This window comes from Elgaria multicarinata, chromosome 9 (assembly GCF_023053635.1).
Source record: "Elgaria multicarinata webbii isolate HBS135686 ecotype San Diego chromosome 9, rElgMul1.1.pri, whole genome shotgun sequence".
Taxonomy (NCBI): domain Eukaryota; kingdom Metazoa; phylum Chordata; class Lepidosauria; order Squamata; family Anguidae; genus Elgaria; species Elgaria multicarinata.
The window spans coordinates 47,689,157-47,711,239 of NC_086179.1; the positions used below are offsets into that span (position 1 = coordinate 47,689,157).

Below are 22,083 nucleotides of genomic sequence, written 5' to 3' on the forward strand. Positions count from 1 at the left end.
AATATTGCCAGGATTCGATCATTTTTGTCTGTCTCTTCTGCCAAGACTCTTGTTCATGCATTGGTTATTTCTCGGTTGGACTACTGCAACCTTCTTCTCACTGGCCTTCCTTCTTCTCACATCAGTCCGTTGGTTTCTGTTCACCACTCTGCTGCTAAGATCATCTTCTTGGCTCGCCGCTCTGACCATGTTACTCCACTGCTGAAATCTCTTCATTGGCTTCCAATTCACTTCAGAATCCAATATAAACTTCTCCTGTTGACCTACAAAGCTTTTCACTGTCTAGCTCCTTCCAATCTCTCCTCTCTCATCTCACACTGTTGCCCCGCTCGTGCTCTTCGCTCCTCTGATGCCATGTTTCTCGCCTGCCCAAGGGTCTCTACTTCCCTTGCCCAGCTTCATCCATTTTCTTCTGCTGCCCCTTACTCCTGGAACGCTCTTCCAGAACATTTGAGAACTACAAGTTCAACCGCAGCTTTTAAAGCTCAGCTAAAAACTTTTCTTTTTCCTAAAGCTTTTAAAACTTGATTTTGTTCTGACTTTATACTGTTAGTTTTACCTTACCCAGTGCCTGTTTACCCTACCCTGTGCCTGTTTGCATTCTCTTCCCCTCCTTATTGTTTTATTATGATTTTATTAGAATGTAAGCCTATGCAGCAGGGTCTTGCTATTTACTGTTTTACTCTGTACAGCACCATGTACATTCACCAGTGCTGTGCCGGGGTGGTGGTAAAATCACGGGGGGGGGAGAGATGGGGGCAGGGGGGTGGAGAGCGGACCTGGCAGGAGAGATGAGGGAAAAAGCGGAGCTAGGGTGGGAAGATCACGGACTGGGGGGTGGAGGGGGCATCAGACATGGCTGGCGGGTGATCAGGCGGCCATGGCGATTGGGCGGGTGATTGGGCAGGGGGCATCAGACATGGGGGATGGGGGGAAGAACGGCAGGGGGTGGATGGGCGAGTGAGTGGGGGACGGGCGGGCGAGCGAGCGGGGGTGGACATGGCGAGCGGGGGGCAGATGGGCGAGTGGGTGGGGGGCATCAGACATTGGGGAGGAAATTGGGGGCAGGGGGAGCGGGGAACCTTTTACTTTTTTTAAAAAAAGACTTACCGTTTCGTTGGTGTGCTCCTGCACACATGGCCCCTTTAAGATAAAAAAAATGGCCGATGCGACGGGGCTTTCCCTTACCCCATTGCGTGTTACGTTTAGCTAGGGGCGACGGCCCACACTAGCTGCAGCGTGGCCTCACTCCTACTCCACACTGGATTATCAAGTAGGTCTAGCAAGGCCCTGAGTCAGAAAAGAAGAAAAAAAGAAGGGAGTGGCCCTCACAATAGTCAAGTATAGATAAGAACCTATGGCGCATAGTTCAAATTCCTAAAATATTTAGAACACAAATTAACTTGTGAGATATTTGCGTTCTAAATATTTTAGGAATTTGAACTATATGTCATAGGTCCTTATCTATACTTGACTTATATTGAGTCAGACCATGGGTCCATTTAACCCAGTAATGTCAACATTGAGTGAGAGCATCTCTCCAGGTTTTCAGGCAGGATTCTTTCCTAGCCCTACCTGGAGATTCCAGGGATTGAATTTGGGCCCTTCTGCACATAAAGCATATGCCTCTACCACTGAGTCATGCCCCCTCCCATTTGGGGTTCCCCAAGGCTGAGGAGCCCTGGAATTTGGGTCCACAGTCCTGTCCTCTCTGCACCACTGTACACTGGTGGTGTTATTTCATTTATGTCATGTTGGGCTATTGGTTACAGTTTGCGTAGATTTGGTGTGGGCATCAGGCAGCATGATATATTTGGACTGGACATCTCTGTATTGCACAGGGTGAAGCAATTCTATGAATATACCACTGTTTGCCAAACTCAGCATGAATCCACTCAACCTGTATACACATTGCCAATTTGATTTTGTGCAGTATCATTTTTCACAGTGCAATGTACACAGTACAAGGTACACTCTTATATTTATTCACATCAGTTGATAAAGCTATCATAAACCATTGCTACACTGGACTTGAATTCTTCTATGACCATAGTAATATGCTTACAGTAATAATACATGGTTCAATTAGCCATCATTTCCCTACAAATGCATTACACTTAGCACCTCCTGACTGAGATGCCCATATTTTGCAAGTCAAGAGACAGTTCCAAGCATGACACTAAAATACTTTATTCCTTTCCTATTCTGTAATAGGAATGGAAAATCTAAACTAGCATGATCACACATGTGATTAAAAAGTATTATTTTCCACTCTATTCCCATATTAAAAACCTTCACACATGGTACAAATAGCTGGAGAGATTCTTAAAGGCACACATAGAAATGGACTTAGTTGGTGTGTGTGTGGACATTTTATGTAACAAATAAGCATTATGTATACATTCTAAACATTGTTATGGCAATACTGATAGGGATACAGCTAACATGAAAGACAATAATAATAATAATAATAATAATAATAATAATAATAATAATAATTCTTACCCGCCTCTCCATTTGGATTGAGGTGGGGAACAACAGTAAGTATAAATACACAAAAGTGATTAAAAACATAGTACATATTATTAAAACATCCTAAAAACATCCTAAGATTCCACTGGGTAGGCCTGCCGGAAGAGATCTGTCTTAATAGCTTTCTTAAATGCTAAAAGACTTTTAAGTTGACGAGTCTCCTCCGGCAGGCCATTCCATAGTCTGGGAGCAGTAGAAGAGAAGGTCCTCTGGGTAACACTTGTCAGCCTAATTTTGACTGACTGAAGTAAATTCTTCCCAGAGACACAATTTACATGTGTGTGGGGGCGGATTGTAGGGGAGAAGCTGATCCTACAGGTAGACTGGACCCAAACCATGTAGGGCTTTAAAGGTAATAACCACACTTTGTACTTTGCCCAGAAACTAATTGGCAGCCAGTGAAGAGATTTTAAAACTGGTGTAAGGTGGTCCTGGGTGCCATATTTTGAATTAATTGAAGTTTCCAGACTAGGCACAAAGGTATGCACAAAGATCCCCTCAAAAGATGTTTTCTCTGTACGAACAGATGCCCGGGGGAGGAGCTAAATGGTCACACAACACTGGGGGCAGAGCTTCTTGGTGCAGTCCCATCCCCACTTGCATGTTGTTTTAACAGTTTTTAGAACACCTGGACTACAGTCACATAGGAATTAAAGGGTGTTTTGGTGGTGGCCCCTGACTCTGGAATACTCTCCCTAGGGAAGCTTGCCTGATACCTACATTACAATTTTTTTTTTGGTGCTAGGCTAAGAATTGTCTGTTCTTTAAGGAATTTAACATATTTTAGTATTTTACATATTTAAGGTCTATTTTAGTCCCTGTGGTGTGGCTTTAACTCATATACCTGATGTTGATTTGAGGTTTTGAGTCTGTATTATGTTTTATGCTAGGTTGGTACATGTCCATTAGTCTTATGCTGTGCTGGATTTCATTGTGGGTTTGTTGTATTTTATTACGCTTTAAAATAAACTGTATGACACCTAGAGAAATCTATTTTATGAGATAATTAATAATAATAATAATAATATAATAATAATAATAATAATTAGCCACCTCTCCCTCTGGATTGAGGCGGGGAACAACATTAAACACAACAATACAATATAAATCAAATATGTAAAACTGATTAAAAGAGCATATAAAACTGATACAATACTAAAATAACAATAATGACATCTTAAAATACTTAGATTTAAAATTCATCTGGGTTCATCTACCAGAAGAGACTAGTCTTTATGGCTGTCTTAAATTTGGAGAGAGTATTAAGTTGACGAATCTCTTCCGGCAGGCCATTCCACAGTCTGGGGGTGGCAGAAGAAAAGGTCCTCTGGGTAACAGCTGTCAGAGATGTTTAACAAATAAAATATACAGGAATTGCATTTTTAGATGTTGAAAGCAATACATTTTATTTTATTTTATTTTTAAAAAAACTATTTTGCTAAGCATGCTCCATTTATGTACACTGGTTATCAGATCTTAGACCTATTCCATAATTGTCTTGGACACATATATAAAAAGTAGTGTGATCACGCCATAGAGTTGGCTCCCTTACTTCTTAAATCTCAGCCCTTGGTTTATTTTAAGCAAATATTTAGCCACTAAAAGATTTAGATGGAGTAATGCATCTGAGAAGTAGGAGAATTTTGAAATATTAGCAATTGGCCTTTTAAACTTTATTTGTGAAAAGAAAAGTGCTGGAAACAAGAACTATGCATTTTTGTCATAGAATGAAATAAATAATGTACAGATAATCAATGAAGCAACCTTTTCTAGTGTCATATAAACTTATTCATTTATTTTACAGGTATTTATGTTAACAGCAAGAAATTACATACAGCCAGCGATTACATACATCTTGATCATATTTCACAAACGGACATTGTTGACTTTTTCTTCACATTCTCTTGATTTCGCAAAAAACAGATACTGATTGAGGCTGGATAGTCCATCAGAAGTGAACTGAATCTGAAGTGAACTTGACTATCATTTCTCTGTTTCAAATGCCTAAGAACAGCAAGGTGGTAAAAAGAGAAATAGACGATGATGTCATTGAGTCAGTTAAAGATCTCCTATCAAATGAAGACTCTGTCGAAGATGCTTTCAAGAAAAGTGAGCTGTCGGTTAATGATTCGGAAGAGAAAGATGTAGATGTGGAAGAGGGATCTGATGTAGAAGAAGAGAGACCAGCCTGGAACAGCAAAGTTCAGTATATTCTAGCACAAGTTGGGTTTTCTGTAGGCTTGGGGAATGTGTGGCGATTTCCATACCTATGCCAAAAAAATGGTGGAGGTAAGGCACTGTATTTACTCATTTTATTTATTTATTTATTTATTTCATTTATATACTGCCCCATAGCCAAAGCTCTCTGGGTGGTTTACAACAGTTAAAAACAGTGAGCGTTAAAAAAGTATACAAAAATTTAAAACGATCAAAAATGTAAAAACAATGGTATAAAAACAACGGTATCCATTTTAAAACAACAGTTCTGAGTTCTATTAAAAAACAAACAAACTTAGCGTTGTTAAATGCTGTTAAATGCCTGGGAGAAGAGAAAAGTCTTGACGTGGCACCAAAAAGATAACAGTGTTGGCACTAGGCGAGCTTCATTGGGGAGATCATTCCATAATTGGGGGGGGGGCACCACTGAAAAGGCCCTCTCCCTTGTTGCCATTCTCTGAGGTTCCCTTGGGGTAGGCCCTCGGAGGAGGACCTTAGATGTAGAGCACAGTGTACAGGTAGACTCATGTCGGGAGAGGCGTTCCATCATTAACTTTGATTATGTGGGTTGCAACTATTGTTCCCTGTTTTTCTCTTATCCCAGGCTTCCATGCTGGGATAAGAGATGCTGTCCCTCAGCTGTTTTGGATTAAAACTCCCATCAGCCCCAAACAACATGGCTAGTGATCAGGCATTATGGGAGTTGTAGCTCCCATAAAGAAGGCTGTCTTACCCCATTCTTTTTGCTGTGGTAATCAGTTTAGTCTCCTAAGGCCATTAAACAAGTCTGCTTTGAACATACACGGTTAAAAAATAAATAAATAAATAAATAAATAAATAAAAATAACAGCTGCTGGACGGATGGGCTGCAAATTATTGGGACCCCAGCAAGTGAGTAGAGGGAGTTTAACCCTTTTTCCTCCCCTGCTGCAATTCTGATGAAAATCTCTCCTTTGAAGTTGCTTTTTGCACTGAGAGGAAATACCCCTTTGGCACCTGTGGGAACTTTCTTCTCAATGCAAATAGCAGCTTCAAAAGAGTTAATTTCCTCAAGTCCACAACAGGGAATGAAGGAGTTAAATTCTCCCTCCTTGCCTGCTGTAATACCAATACTTATCCACCTACTCCCATAGCTGTTTCTTGCATGTTTTAAAAATCCATGCTAAATATGGAAACATATTTAACATTTAATCTAGTTTGGCCCCAAGGCTTAGATTACAATTCTTTCAATGAAAAACAATTTTTGTTGTTTCTTGTTTAATTAATCCTCAATAAATAAGTGATCTGATAATTATTCCTAGACCTCCATAGATTTACACTGTGAAGATGAACAATACTTTCCTTCATTCCCTACAAAAGGATATTATTAACATGTGTTTGTTAAAATTTATTAAATTAATTAATTCATTAGTTAAAGCCAAGTGATGAATCACAAGTTGAATCCTTTTCACAAGTCTGGTGTCCAGATGCAAAAGAGGGCAAGGCTACTGCATCTTTAATAGTTGAGTAATAGAAGAGGGAATTCTTTCTGAAATTCCCTTTTCTATATAACTATTCTACATAAATATTTCATCTGGCCACTCTACCCACAAGTTACTTGAATTAAGTGGTTTTTGTACTGGAGCTCACCAATCTATCATTTAGAACATGAATATATCCCACTACCATGTGGGATATTGATGAAAGAACTAAGGGCCCATCTATATGTTCTGCTTGTGCAGGGCTTTAATGTACTCCAGTGGAGACTTCCTTATTTTTTAAAACTCTGCCTCCCATGGGGGGGGGGGGGGGCGGAGAATTAATTTTTCCATCCCGGAATGCACTGGTCCTGATCCGAGTCAGGACCGCACACAGTTACATTGGAGTAAAGAAAAATATCAGGCTCCATTATGCTTATGATTAACAGAACATGTCATTGGTCCCTAAGTCACAATGAACTACCGATGAGCAGTGGAAGTAAAAGACAGAAAGTACTCAGGTGCAAGATTACTTACCTAGGCCATTCCTACACCAGCCCAGTGTAGAAGGAGGGAGTGGGGAGGCAGGGGCAGTGCTAGACTATTTTGCGCTCTAGGCAAGGCAAGCTACTTGCACCCCTCAAAAAAAAAAATGCCAACTTCCATTTTTAAGGACACATGTTTTGTAGAAAAAATATTTTCCTTTTATTATGTTTTTTCTTAAAACAGCTAATTTGTATAAAACTGTGACCCTTAAAGGTCAGTACTGCGCCCCTCTGAGGTCTGTGCCCTAGGCGGTTGCCTATTTGGCCTAATGGTAGTGCTGGCCCTGGGGGGAGGATCTCGCAGTATCCTGATCGCGAGATCCTCCCCTTAGTCCACATGCGGGCATAGAATCATAGAATAGCAGAGTTGGAAGGGGCCTACAAGGCCATCGAGTCCAACCCCCTGCTCAATGCAGGAATCCACCCTAAATGGCATGACAATCCATGACAACCCAAAAGGAAGGAGGGTGTTGCGCCTGCCATTTTTTAAAAAGTAATTGAGTGCACGTGTGCTCCAACGAACAAGGACGTTTTTCAATTATTATTTTAAAAAGCCCCTCTCCCCCCCACCCCCGCTTCCTCTTGGCCCGGCTCCTTCATCTACTGCTCCCCACTACTTGCGGAGAGGAGGGAAAAAGCCAGGACAGGTGGCCACACCTCCCGCAGTCTCAGGACGATCCCGAGACCATGGGAAGAATCAGATTTTCTCAGGGATTATTTATCCCTGGGAAAACCTGCACTTGTCCCCCCTTGCCCCTGGGAGTCCCTGTGCGTCATTTGCACACACAGGGACTTGGCCGTGACCAGCCCAGATTTTCAGGCTGGTGTAGGAATGGTCTCAGCTGCAAGATTCATTGCTTTCAAGTCTGTTTAGGATTCCAGCTTTATTTTTAGGGGCAGAGCTCAGCTTGCTGCCTTGGATGTGCTGCACGTGATGTTAAATCTGCACATTGTTTACACCTGTGTGGGGCAGAGGAGGAGGAGATTGGGATGATTCCTAGCCCTGAATCAATTCCCAGAATTAGAGAAGGAGAGGAAAAGAGAGAATGTGCAAACATTAGGATTTTTTGCAAAATATATTTCCAAAATATTTTTTCTTTCAAGTGCATTGTCAAACCCTTATAATTTATTTGGCGTTTCTCCAATACAATGGAAATGTGAATGTCCTCTTGAACTGCAAATTACTGGCAATTATTTTTCCTGCAGTTTCAAAACAGACGTTCTATAGCTTCCTGTTGCCATTCAGTTATTGGATTTCTCGTAATTACTGAAATGCCCTGCCATGTCTGCAAACAGGGATGTTTACAGAGCCTGTTGCTTGGCAAGCAATGTAAATTTCAGAAAAATCCTAGCTGGATATCAATACCTGCAAATTGTGTAATAAGGAAGCATATTGTTCTGTTCAAAATTTTGGAATATAATCACTACAATTCTTCCATGGGAAATATTGTATGTTTATTATAGAGTTGATCCCAGAAGTTTTTGATCATCCCCATCTCATATCAGTCTGTACCAACCCATTTTAGCAGGAGAAAGAAAGGCAAGCTCTATTGTGTTTAGCCCTGCTTACTGCAGTAACTACCTCTGCTGGGTTTTATTGTTTTTTTTGCACATGTTATGGGTCGCTTGTGAAGGAACAGCACAGGACTTTAATGTTGCACACCTTTGGCCTGTCAAAAGGAGCACAGAAGAGCACTAAAGCCAAATGTACATATTTGTGTATTTACTTCCACATTTCTATCTTACCTTTCCATAAAAAATATCCACACAAAAAGAGCATATGAGAATTAAAGCAATATACAAAATCATCAAATTCCAACTTTGTAAAAATGAAGATTGGATCAAACAGCAGCATTCAGAATTCTGTTTAAAAGGAAATGTCTAAAAGTGAAGGGGGCCAGGTGCGTTTGTTCTTGGCAGGGCATTCCACAATCTCAATGCTGTCACAGAAAATTCCCTGCCCTTTATGCTTAACCTATTTAGATGGCCAGGGGACCTGGAGCAAGATCTCAGAAGAGGATAACAAAAGTTAGACACCTGATCAAGTCATTACTTCCCTTTATCCTGAATATGCACACAGAATATACTGTAGCACATTTAGGCAGTCTTTGGCAAGATTTGGAGCAAGGTCACATTTGCAGAAAACAGAGTGCATTTATGGTGTAATTTCCCAATATTACAAAACTGTGTGGATGTTAAGACATGAATGTAGAGTATATGGTTGGAAAGACAAACTTGAAAGAGAAAGGCATAGATCAGGGGTAGCCAACCTGGTGTCCTCCAGATGTTTTTGGACTACATGTCCCATAATACTTCACCACTGGCCATGGTGGCTGAGGCTTATGGAGTTATAGTACAAAACATGTAGAGAAAACCAGGTTGCCTACCACTGGCATAGATTAAAACTTTGCTTTAGCTATGCGCTTTTAGGTAGCATCTTCTTGTTTTAAAGAGCTAGAGCAGTAGTTCTTTCTGAGGATCAAAATGTCTAGGAATTAATACCCTAATCCAGGAACACCTCTTGGAGTGCTAGCCACCCCACCCCCCACAAACTTTTTTTGATTCTTACTCTTCTGATACTGAGAAGACACTGGATTATCTACTTTGATGTTTAGGACTACAACTCCCATCAGCCCTAGCCAATATAGTTAATGGTGGGGAATGATGGGAGTTATAGGATAAGACATCGGAAAGGACACAAGTTACCCAGTCCTGGCTTTGAGGAGTACAAGATTTTTATACTGACTATATTCTTTTCTTTTCTTAAACTAGCAATGTTCACCAGTATTTTGTCCAACTATTTCACACTTTTGTATTCTGTTTTCTTTCTGTGCTCAGTCCACCACCATATTGTGTTCTACCCAACATCTCTGGGCTTCACGGGCTCCCAGAGTGATTCCTGTTTTTCAGTCCTTGCTATGGAGAAGGTTTGCTGCATTCACTCATTGGTTTGTGCAGCATGTGTTCTGTTTTATGCAACTCTGCCTTTATGGTCGTGCTCAGATCCCACCATGATAGCTATTTCTGCAAATTGCTATGCATTCTTTTCTAAAGATGGATTATTCTAATGGTTTCTCAACATCTCCTTGGTTTGACAGGTGCATATCTTGTGCCATATTTAATTTTGCTGCTGGTCATAGGGATACCACTTTTCTTCCTGGAGCTTTCAGTGGGTCAGAGAATCCGCCGTGGAAGCATTGGAGTATGGAATTATATCAGCCCCAAACTTGGTGGAATTGGATTTGCAAGCTGTATAGTAAGTAACTGCATATTTCATGTTTCCCAGACCTTAATGCATAATGGAAGTGTTCACTTTTCTTTAAAAAGTTTAATTGACAATAAGATCAGTTTTGTAGTTTGCAGAGTACCTAAGATTTACGCCCCAATAGAAAGGACAAATCTTTGTGTTGGTGCAAAATCTGTGCAAACACCCATGTGACTGTGATAAATGCTAGTTATATCAACTACAGGTTAAAGCACTAAGAACAAAATTTTTAAACAGTGCAACAACCAGATGCAAAGAAAACATTTAGAAAATACTACCCATTCTGCACTTATATGGATTTAAAACCTTTTTTTAGCTGTTGTGGTCCAACCTATGGCAGCTAACGGCCATCTTGTTAACAGGTAAATATACCAACCTCTGCCTTATCTGCTGTTAAATATCCCTAGAAGAACCTATATATGTAGAGTGTATGGGGAGTTGCATACCTGGAGTTGGACAAACTGCCTTTGTCATACCATATGATGTGTCATAGCAGGGCGCACCCTTTGCCCTTCCCCCATCACAGCTCCAGACCAAGGTATATTGCCGCCTGAGGCAAGGACACACATTGCTGCTGCCATCTCGCACCCCTTCCTGGTCTGGGTCTCTCACGAGAGCTCAGTTGGCTGGAGGCCTGTGGCTGCTTCTTCAGGCCATGGCGGCAGTATAGTTAAGGGGAAGGGGGGTATGATGCAAGGGAAACAGGATTGGTGTCTACTCCAACCTGCCCTGCCAGCTGTTCCCTTACTGTAGCAATTGCCAGAGCACTTGAGAGCAGCCGTTGGAGGCTGCAGGCCAGTGATGGTGGCAGGGGGCCTGGCAAGAGTGGGAGGAAGTGGCACAATTCACCACTCTTCCCGCTCCACCACCTGATGGGGATGTCAGTCTGCTTCATAGGGTTGGTCCTGCCTCATCGTGTTTGTTCCTGAGCAAGTATTTTGATTTCTGTGGCTGTTTGGCACTAGGGCAACAACATTAATAATGGTGGTTGTGGAAGTTCTCAGGCCCAGTGCCTGTGCAAAGCCACTGTTTTCCCTTGCATTGGAACTGGAGTTCTTACTTGTGTGAATGTTATAAGCTGCTGGGGTAGTTCCGTGGATCGTAATATCAGAATACAAGGCTGGCTCTGTCGTGTAGCAGGGTGAAGGGAACTACTTAGGGCAGCACTATGACTGGGGATAGATAAGGACAAGAATTTGTGTCAGAAAGCTACACCAAGGCATCAACATACACCACTGTAACTCAGTATTTCTTCCTACATCAAATCATAGGGCTTAGCCAAGAGACATTCCTAGAGCATCCCAGGAAGCAGTGGTTAAAGGTTCCTACCTAGTTCCTGGGATGCTCTAGGAATGAGATAACTTCTCTATGACAGGAACCATGGACCCTGTTCTTAGAATGGTTCTTCCTTTCTCTCTCTCTCTCTCTCTCTCTCTCTCTCTCTCTCTCTCTCTGGCCTCAGCTAGACCTACAGGTCTAGCGCGATGGAGGGGTGAGGATCTCGCAATATTGTTATCACGAGATCTCCCCCTCTGTTTACACGCGGTGCGCGACTACCTTGGAAAAACAGGGCATCGTGCCCGCCATTTTGTTTTTAAAAACAAACAGAAGGAGAGCATGAGTACTTGTGTACTGAAAGGTAGGGTGTTGTGTGTGTTTTTTTTAAAAGAAAACACCCACTCCCCCCCACCCCACTCCCGATGGGCGCAGTGCTCCCGAGGAGCTCTGCACCCCATGCGCGGTTCCCAGCTCCTCACGAGTAACCACGAGGAGCTGGGACAAACCATGACGGTGGGCCACACTTTCCGCGTCTTGGGATCATCCCAAGATCCTGGAAAAAACATGACTAAAGGGTAGGGTGATATCCCGGGGAAAGGGAAGGAGTATCCCTTCCTGCTCCCAGGATCCCTTGTGCATCATGTGGACGCACAGGGACGATCCCGGGGTGATCCCTGGGATATCGCCCCATCTAGCTATGGCCTCTCTCTGTTGTGATCACCTTGATGCTGTTGCTACAAGAGCAAGATCTGTTGCAGCTTGGGTGAATGTGTGAGAGAAGGGTGTACATGTGTACAAGTGAGAGTGAAGGGTGTGTGCTTGGCCCTTATCACCCCAACAGACATCTGATGGAGCCCTTGGACTGAAAAGGTTCTGTATCCCTCTTCTATGCAGTTCCTAAAGAGAGAAATGCTTTAAAAATGCATTGTTTTTTCTGCAGGTGTGCTTTTTTGTGGCCCTCTACTACAACGTCATCATTGGATGGAGTTTATTTTACTTTTCTCAGTCCTTTCAGCATCCATTGCCATGGGACCAATGTCCTTTGGTGAAAAATTCTTCACATACCTGTAAGTGTTAGATATATTAATGCCTTTTCCTCCTCTATTTTTAAATATATATTTTTATTAACATTTTATAAGTGTTACAGGATTCAACAACAAGGAAAGTTCCAAAACCTATGGATGATTTATTGTGATTTGGGTTAAGATATCAGAAATCAATAGTTTAGTAGTTACTTTTAGTATAAAACCATGTTGAACTGAAATTATTAGTATTGTTAAAGTTGCTGATCTCTCCCCCTCATCCCCACACCTCACATTACTTTTACAATAATATTCTTACCAATAATGCTTGATATCTAGTATAAGGGAATGATGTTATGGCTCCAATAAAGACATTCATGTCAGGCGAAGTATACTTGAAACAAGACTTTTAAATTACTTGCGCAAACATAATTCCTCTCTTCCCAATCATCTGCTACAACAAAATGTATTTTACACTATGTTGTTGTTGTTGTTGTTGTTGTTGTTAAACTTGCAGTGTAGTACAGGTGAGGGGCTGAATTGTGTCTATTCAGGGAAGTCTCTAAAAGTGTGATTTTAAGGAATTGATGCTCTGGCTGGCAGAGCCAGGTAGAGTGGAAGCAGTGGCAGATCCTTTTACAGCCTTCTGTTCCTCCGTTTTGCTACTTAAAGCCAGATAGGCCTCTGAGCATGTCCAGATCATTCAGTCACCTGGGGGCAAGGCTGGGAGACAGGGAGACTTGTGGTTCTTGCGGATCTCTCCATCCCCCTCTTCCCCTGACCTTTTCGGAGGATGCTGTTGCATCTTCAGAAGAGAAGGTGCTGCAGTGTTTCCTGGGGTGGCTGGGAGGAGGAGGGAAATCCGCATTTGGATTTTCCCTCCCAAGGTCATAGTTGTGCTAAAGGCCTCAGGAGGGGATATCTGCTATATCCTGTGGTGCCTGGGTGCTCTCATAGGATTGCTCTATCCATTACTCCACTACAAATGTGAGTCTGTAAAGAAACATAATCTCAACATCTTCACAAGTCCAAAATGCTAAAAGTGAAACAGATGAATTGAATAATTGTTTTTATTTAAAATGTGTCCAAAGGCAAAATTAAAAATTAAATTCTAAATTTTCTTAGCTCATTTTAATAGTAGCATTAGGGTCACTTTGTCTGAAACAAGATGATGCAAGTTCAGAAACCTTTCAATATTATATGCCAAACATGTCATGCTGCTCTATCAACATTTGCACTAAAACAGAGTTGTTTGTAAGTAAGATTCAAATTTAATTTTACACTAATGATTTCCTTGTTACAATCTTGCTGTTTTCCTAAATATTAAGCAACAGAAAACCCAAGGGGATAAATGACATACCTGTGAATAATCAGACTATATTATGTCTGCTTTTTATATCAACAGGAATTAGGCAATCATTCATAGCCATAATGAAATAATCTCATTCTGGCATATCATGAAGCACTATAAAATGCAATCTATCTCTAGGCTTTAATTATCTCTTGGTGACCACATGCTTTGATCTCCAAATAATAAGAGAAACAAATCTTAATTGGATTTCTAATAATACTTTTTTTCCCTTTGCCTGAAGCAGGTATATAAGCAATTTTGAAATGTTACAGAAACTTTCCTCATGCGATACTTGCTAGTTTTATTATTGCTTCTCAGTAGTCAAATTATCCAAGCACATGCAGATTACTGTTATTGTAAAATAACTGACTTTTCTTGTATAAAATATTTGAGATAAAATATATGGCAGAAATTTGCCTTCTGCTTAATTCAGTGGCAAAGCTCACATTTACTTGACTATAGCAGGATCACAGCCTTTGGCTATAATCCTCAAGCTAATTATTCCAGAGTATTTCTATTGAAGTCTCATGGAATGGGAACTCCCTGAAGGAATAGGGCTAAAGCCCTGGGTTCTAAAAGAATACAGCTGGGTTAGACCATGGTAGGTGGGAAGCAAAAGGTGGTTGTGCAAACAACCTACTATGCTCCTATCAGACGATCAGGCAAACAAGTTACACAGAGGCTGAGTTCGGACGACACGCTAATCAACCGGTGTGTGTGTGTGTGTGTAATAGGAACAGAATGGGAAACAAACTTGATTAGTGTGTCGTCCGAACTCAGCCAGAGTAGTTTATTTCACCACTCCTCCTCCTCCTCCTCCTCCTCCTCCTGTAGTCCTCCCGCCCAGCTGGTCAGGTATCCCAGCTTCCTTTGTGGAAGGAATAGTGATCACTTCAAAAGGGCAGAGTAGCAGCAACATTTTTGGCTTCTCTTGCTGAACAGCTCTGTAGGCAATCTCCATAACAATGCTGTATGACAGACAACGCGCTAAACCACATAGGTAAAATAACCCTTACGGCAGACTGTGGCTTCTCAGAGTGGATTATTTGGGAGAAATAACCCACTGTGGGGAGGGGGAACATTCCATAGACAACATGCTTACCCATCATAGGTTGTTCTGGAAAATAAACATTCATGGGTTAGCAGGTTGTGTGAACCCAGTCTAAGAATGCAATCTAAACAATTTCCCATTCAATTGGATGGGAAGGAGGAAGGAGGAATGGCAAAGTTTTTTCCAGCCTCACCGTCCTCCTTGGGGAAAAAATCTGCGAGATGGACCTCTGAGCCCATCCTGCTGCCATGTGTTGCTGGGGTGGAGCCTGGCCTGATTGTCCTTTGAATCTGGCAGATCCTCGGCCCTTCCTCACTCACCCACTGGCATGGCCCCTCCTAGGGTGACCATATGAAAAGGAGGACAGGGCTCCTGTATCTTTAACAGTAATCTAGAAAAGGGAATTGCAACAGGTGTCAATTGAAGTGGGTGAAATTCCCTCTTCACCACAACAGTTAAAGCTACACTAGCTATAGTAGAGTGGCCAGATACAAAAGAGGGCAGGGCTTCTGCAGCTTTAACTGTGTTGATGAAGAAAGAATTTCACCCACTTCAATTGACACCTGCTGAAATTCCCTTTTCTACATTACAGTTAAAGATACAGGAGCCCTGTCCTCCTTTTCATATGGTCACCCTAGCCCCTCCCCCTGGTCTTGGGTGAGGAGCTGCTGCAGAGCTTTCTGTGGCAGGTGGGAGGATCTAGGGAGGGACAGGAGAGATCCTTGATTGGAGCTCCTCCTCCTCCTCCAAGTCCAGAGTTCTGCCTAGTGTTTTGGAATAAGGGATTCATAGCATCCTATGGTGCTCCAGACACTGTCTAGGGGCCATAGGATTGCTTGAAAATTAAAAAACAAAACAAAAACCCGGCTTTGTCAGAAAATGTTTTTACCTAAATGCCATATCAAGTTTCATGCAATTTACATACATACAGGATATTAACATCTTAACAAAACTTTTTTTAAAAGAAATAGTGGCTATCTCATATTCATTACAGAAGTTCTATTATGCAACTTCAAAGTAATTTAAGGCTGCAGTCCTTTTAAACACTTACTTGAGAGTAGGCCCCATTGAACTCAGTGGGATTTATTTTTGATTTATTTAGGGTTAGGTTTTCATAGAAAGCTTGAGAAAAAGTTTATTGCAGAGTATTTACAGCTCCATAACTTAGGCCTTAGCTAGACCTAAGGTTTATCCCGGGGTCATCCCTGCCTTCTCCCGGGATCCTCTGTGTGTCATGAACAGGGATGACCCCAGGACGATCCCCAGATAAACCTTAGTCTAAATTGACACATACTCCCTCTTTCCACTCAGTATCCCCAGACATGTCCTCATAAGACTGAGCACCTCTGGAGAAGTACAAAAGTATTAGCTGTTTTTGCCCACTATAAAGTCAACTTCTCCTCCTTTCCAGTCAAAATACCCTAACCCTATCCCATTTTCATTTCATATTGCCACATCCCCCACCATTGTTTTTCATCTCCAGCACGTTATCAACCCTCTCTCTCTCTCTTCTGGTTCCTTTACTACTGCATTTAAACATGCCACTGTTTCCTCTATTGACAAAAACCCACATTGTTTGACCTATTCTTCCACTCAACTTCCTGCATTGTTTCCCTTCCACATTTTATCTCCAGACTCCTGGATACTGCTAGATACCCACAGCATTCCACTGAAACCACCCTCATTGGCCGCACCATGATTTTGTTACTGCCAAATTTCTACTCGGCCTGTATTTTCTTTGACCTCAATCCTGCTTCACTCCCACCTTGACCTATGTCTCTATGATTCTGTCCTCAGTTCGCTTCCTAGCTGTCTAAACAAACCTTCCGTACGTCTACTTGGATATGCTCTTGCTCTGCTTTCCCTGTCTCCATTGGCATCCTTTGTGATTTTCTTATTTATTTTATCATTCTTACACCTCACCCTTCCTCTCTTGAGAGCCCAGTGAGGCTAACAATTCCAATAAAAAGGCAACATTGAAAGCAATCTTAAAAACAGCAAAAGAAATCACAAATCAACAACAAATATAATAATCAAGAAGCAGCAGCATTAGATAACTATCATCAATTTTCACTATGTTCCAAAAATAGGTATGTTTAATTGAAAACTACTACTACCACCACTACTACTAATACTTAAAAGCAAGGTCTATTGCATCCCTCAGTTACTCAGCACATCAGTGTCCAACAAGCAGACAGAGGTTGAAACCCCTCCCAAGTTCTGATTTAAGTTGCCCAATAGACTTTCAGGAGCATTTCTGTCACATAAAGTCAGATTTTGAGAAGTGACCTTTATTACCAAAGCATTGTCAGATGGCCAAATTGAATTTGTGAGTTTGTATTTGTGAGTTCCTGCCCCTGAACAAATATATCACTCCCATTCAGACAAATTCTAAAAGATATGTTGCGTTTGGACTGTAATTATAATCCAAGAATGGAAAAATGATGTTATTACTGTTTTGTCATGATCACAGTGTCCCTAGTAGGGAGATCAGATGCATAGGAAAATAGGGCTCCTGTACCAGAAATGTGAATTTTGTTGGGTGCAGCTTTTCCTCATCCCTACATTACAAGCTGAAATCCCTTCTTCTAGGGAAATATATATTAAAGAGCTGGCTCAAAATCTGAAGGGGCTCCGGACAAAGTGTCCTTTCCTCTGTCAGTGGACCCTATCAGTGAGCAGTGCTGAACAGTTGGGTCTGACCACCCTTTTGATTTCCCCCCACAATGCCCAAGAGCAATACTACATCAGATGCATTGTGGGGGGAAATGGTGGTTAGATTGATGAACTTGGCATTGCCAGTGGGCCCTGGCAACTGCCCAGAGATACTGGATGCTTATACCCGCACAGGGTACAGGAGCCCTGTTCACTTCACTACAGGAACATCTTTAAAGAGCCTCTTTAAAAGAGCCATCTATAAGTGTTACAGGACTAATTGAAGTTGTGGTGCTCTACTGATTTAGAACAACAGCCCAATCTACAGATTCCTGGGTTCTTAATTGTGCATGTCAGGATAAACCCTAAGTTGATAACAAGCAGTAAGAACTGGTTTAAGACTCCTTCAAATGCTTTGGAGAACAATTGATGTGCTGTTTCCTACTGTATTTAGTATCTGATGAATACTCTGGGGGGGAATCCGCACGTCGTACCGAGACCGCTTCTAAGCGACCCCAGTGCGACGTGAAAGCGATCGTGTAACTAGCCTTTGGAAGAGCCGAGGAAGAGGCGTCCTTGCCACTGCCGCTGCCACCGCCGCCACCCACAGACCTCCTCGCCGGCTGGGACGGAGAGCTCGGGGGAAGAAGGCGAGGTGGACAGCTTCTTCCGCTCTCCACCCCGCCTTCTTCAGCCGAGCTCTCCTCGCCGGCCGGCGAGGAGGTCTGTGGGTGGCGGTGGCGGCGGTGGCAAGGACGCCTCTTCCTCGGCTCTTCCAAAGGCTAGTTACACGATCGCTTTCATGTCGCACTGGGGTCGCTTAGAAGCGGTCTCGGTACGACGTGCGGATTCCCCCTGGATCACCTCTTTTTCCTTCTTTTCTTTTCTTTTGGGTCAGTTGTGGAGCCAGAATGTGAAAAAAGCTCTGCTACAACCTATTACTGGTACAGAGAAGCGCTCAATATTTCGAGCTCTATCTCAGAGAGTGGAGGTCTAAACTGGAAAATGACGATCTGCTTGCTGGCTGCTTGGGTTATGGTGTGCCTAGCAATGATTAAAGGTATCCAGTCTTCAGGCAAAGTGAGTATTTCCTTTTTACTCTATTAGGTCTTCTTCACACTTGCCTCCTCAATTCTAATCCACCACACCCCTTTGCCTATCCTTCCATAAAGTCTGCATGGGCAGGCTGGAAGCCATGACTCACCTCTTTTTTTGTAATCTCACATTGAGTAATGTTGGTACATCAACTTTAAAACGGTGGCCTATTAAATACAGAAGCCATCCCTGGATAAAAAGGGAGGGAGGGAGCATTGTGGTATGAGAACTCTTTTTTGTTTTCACTTGCTGTAGATAATGTTTATAATTACATCTCAACACATAATTAAAAACAGAAAACACACACACACTGGGGTTGTCTCTTTCTGGATCTGGGCCTTCTCTTTCTGGATCCAGACCGGGCCCATGAAACCATCAAGTTGCCAGACTGAATACCCAAGTGAGGTGTTCAGGATGGCACTGCCAAAGGAGACACCCCAAAGCAAGACAAGGGCACACATGCTGGCTTGCAATCCTTCAGGTGGTCTGCGAGTGGGAAAGTGTACATTGGGGTGTTGAACCTCAGGCCTGTGGGTCAAATGCAGCCAGTTTGGGGTCCCAATCTGACCCTCAGGTTACTCAGACAGCCAAACCCATTTTCTGATTGGCTAATCATTTGATGGCTTCCTGGCTTTTGTGTGTGTCTCTCAACCCCACCCCCACCCACCCCAAAATGCTTAAAGGTTGATAATACCTTTCCTACGGCTTAGTTACTGGCAGTAAGATTCAGTTGCTAATGCACTTGTGCTAGGCTGGGTCCTATTTAACACTATTCCTGAAGCCTAGAGTTTGCATTTTGATTTCTACTGCAGTGGGAGGAGGTGGCGGGGATGTTCTTTATGGAATGTGCAGATACTGCACTTCCTTTGATGGATCTTTGCTGTGACATATCCCAGATTGCACAATAGATGTTTGCAGCTGAAATTGCATACACTCTTCCCTGATTCCTGTTCTTGTTCCTCTCCTGCAAGTGGTCCTGGCTTGTCAATCAAATGGGTGATATGTTCACAGAATCATGCACTGAAGCTGAGTACAGATACTCACATGGGAACTCTTAGCACAAGCTCCTTCCCTTGTGGCAAGAGGACTGACTCATGCTGAAATGTGGTTTAATAAGACCAGTGACAAAGATGGAGAGTCTCCCCCCCCCCCCACATGATGCAGCAGTTAATCAGAATCCACTGGGATCTTCTTTCACAAACTTCATTTCTGTGGGATATGTGTCATCTTGATTTCCAAGATTGGTGGCTATTCTGTACAATCCTAAAAATGTTTACTCACAAGTAAGGCCCTCTTACTTTCATGGAACTTACTACCATGTATTTATTTATCTTTTAAATAATTTATAGCCTGACCTCCAAGGCACAGTTGCCTTCTCAAGGCAGCATACAAACTTGTATGACAACATAACAATAATTACATACCTATCAAATTAAAACATCATTACATCCACTTAAAAGGAGCAGTAGCAATTAAATTAGTCACAGCAATTAATAAAAAAGTGGACTGCAATAAAACATCTTAATACTTTTAAAAGATTCTAAAGTCTGGTCACATGTATTGCCTGTGAGAGTGAATTCCACAGATGTGGGACCACCACTGAAAAGGCCCTGCAAAGCTATATAAAAATCACACTCTCAGAAGAAGTTGTTTCTGGCTTTAATCTTCCCAGACGTTTAACTTGCATATGGGATCATGGTGACACAATTATTAAAATGTTATTTGAGCAATAGAATGATTAAAATATAGCTTATGCTGGTACAGAATTGGTTTACCTGAGGGTTTCTAAGCAAAGATAAGAATCAAAAGGCAGAATATCAGTACTCTTTGTCATCTTACAAGCAGGAGTTTATACTAATATCATGAAATATCGCTTTTCACAGAGTTGTAAGGACCCCAGACTTTCTCATTCCCGGCTTGTAAGAGTTATGGACTTCAGCACAGAATGACTTCCTGTCATTAGATAGAGAAGGCTGGACCCAAAGGTTCTCTTTGCCTGATGGAAAGCATCCTTTTGTCAGGACAAGTCTCCTTCCATTGGAGGAAGTAAATCATTAGTTGCAACCCAGAATCTGTTTCTGGATATAATCTCCCCACCCTCCATCTCAACAGTTTCTGTTCCCTTCCTTGTGATAATTGTAGTTACACTTTACATTAGCTTTCTAAACCACAGTAATATACACATCTTGATCCTTTACAGCCACAGTTTGCAAACCAAAACATAATTTCGATGCCTGAAAGAGCTAGGTTTGTGTTAGCCCTGGTTTGCATTGATGTAGTGTGAAATCATGGTTAACTCTGGGAGAGAAAGTAGGTAAGGAGCGATGGCAAGGAACACATTCCTGATGATGGCTCCCAGTTTGCAAATTATGATTTACAGGTACACTGATGCGCTAATGGAACACAACACAGAGAACTCCTCTTTCTCACCCAGTGATCTAGCAGAATTGTAGCCTTGAGTTAAATTCCCAAACTGACAAAGGCTTTTGATATATCTACTATTTTCAGTTGACACATTTCATGGAGACATGGCTGTTTCATTATGATGATGGGCTCTCATACCTAACAAATGAGGTAGGAAGGCATCAAAACACCATTGACTGAAGGAGGAAACCCTCCAAGTGCCTGAACTCCAAAAAACTTCTAGCTAGACAATGGTGATGTCTTTTAAAACTGAAAAGACATCACAATTGTTTAACAGCAGTGCTTCTGTGTTCAGGCACTTGGACAGCCCCATCCTTCAGTCTGCACGGGCTCTCATACCTGTGACATGGTAGTTCATTTCTTAATAGCAGCATAGCTGAGTTCTTGGTAACACTGCATGTTTTAATGTCATTGTTTCCCCCCCAAAATAAATCTTTTCTTATTTCAAAATTAAAATGAATGAATCCATATTTCTTGGAGTTGCTTGGAGGAGGAAACTGCTAGGTGGACCGACTTTTCCTCCCCTCTGCAGTCCTCTCTCAGACCTGCTCTGGAAGGTTGCGGGAACTTTTGGAGTAGATTTGGGTTTGCCCAGAGGGTTGCAGTGGGGAGGAGTTGATGGGGAAGTCCCATCGTGTGAGTGGACTTCCCCTCATACAAGGGTTTGCATTCAACCCATGGCCTTTACAGATCTAAGCAAACACAGAATTGGTTGATTGGGAATGCCTTGTAAGATGATCTTAGGTTTCTCAGCAGATTATAGATGTGACCAGACCGTAGGAGATAAGAGCTACTAATGCCTTTTCTTTGTGTTTCTCTCCATATTTTTTCAGATAATGTATTTCAGCTCCCTTTTCCCTTATGTGGTACTTATATGCTTTCTAATTAGAGCGCTGCTCTTAAATGGTTCACTGGATGGAATTCGTCATATGTTTACCCCTAAGGTATGTACTTGGTTTCTGTTTATTATGCTTGCTTGCCTTGGGGCATTTGTTTTATGCCTGTGTCATTTGAACCAACTTTTGTTTTGAGAACAGTTTATTTTGTAATCAAGAAGTCCACTGAATAATTGTGTATCTGCTGTGAAATATAATTCTAGCTCCATTAATTCATCCTTTTACACCTTTAAAACTACACCTCCAGCCATATAGACTAGTGATTTCTCCACCCAATTGGCACTGTTCACATAGC

At 42.1% G+C, this 22,083-nt stretch overlaps 1 protein-coding gene across 1 annotated transcript in view; it reads left to right on the forward strand.

Moving 5' to 3' along the window:
- The first annotated feature begins 4,340 nt into the window (after positions 1-4,340).
- The window catches only part of SLC6A15 (solute carrier family 6 member 15), a 30,163-nt gene continuing 12,420 nt past the window's right edge, over positions 4,341-22,083 (forward strand). Inside the window, exons 1-5 of the mRNA XM_063133824.1 lie at positions 4,341-4,821; positions 9,850-10,007; positions 12,235-12,361; positions 18,272-18,453; positions 21,726-21,836. Coding sequence (XP_062989894.1) covers positions 4,533-4,821; positions 9,850-10,007; positions 12,235-12,361; positions 18,272-18,453; positions 21,726-21,836 — 867 coding nt within the window. The 5' untranslated portion in view covers positions 4,341-4,532. The remainder of the gene's footprint in view (positions 4,822-9,849; positions 10,008-12,234; positions 12,362-18,271; positions 18,454-21,725; positions 21,837-22,083) is intronic.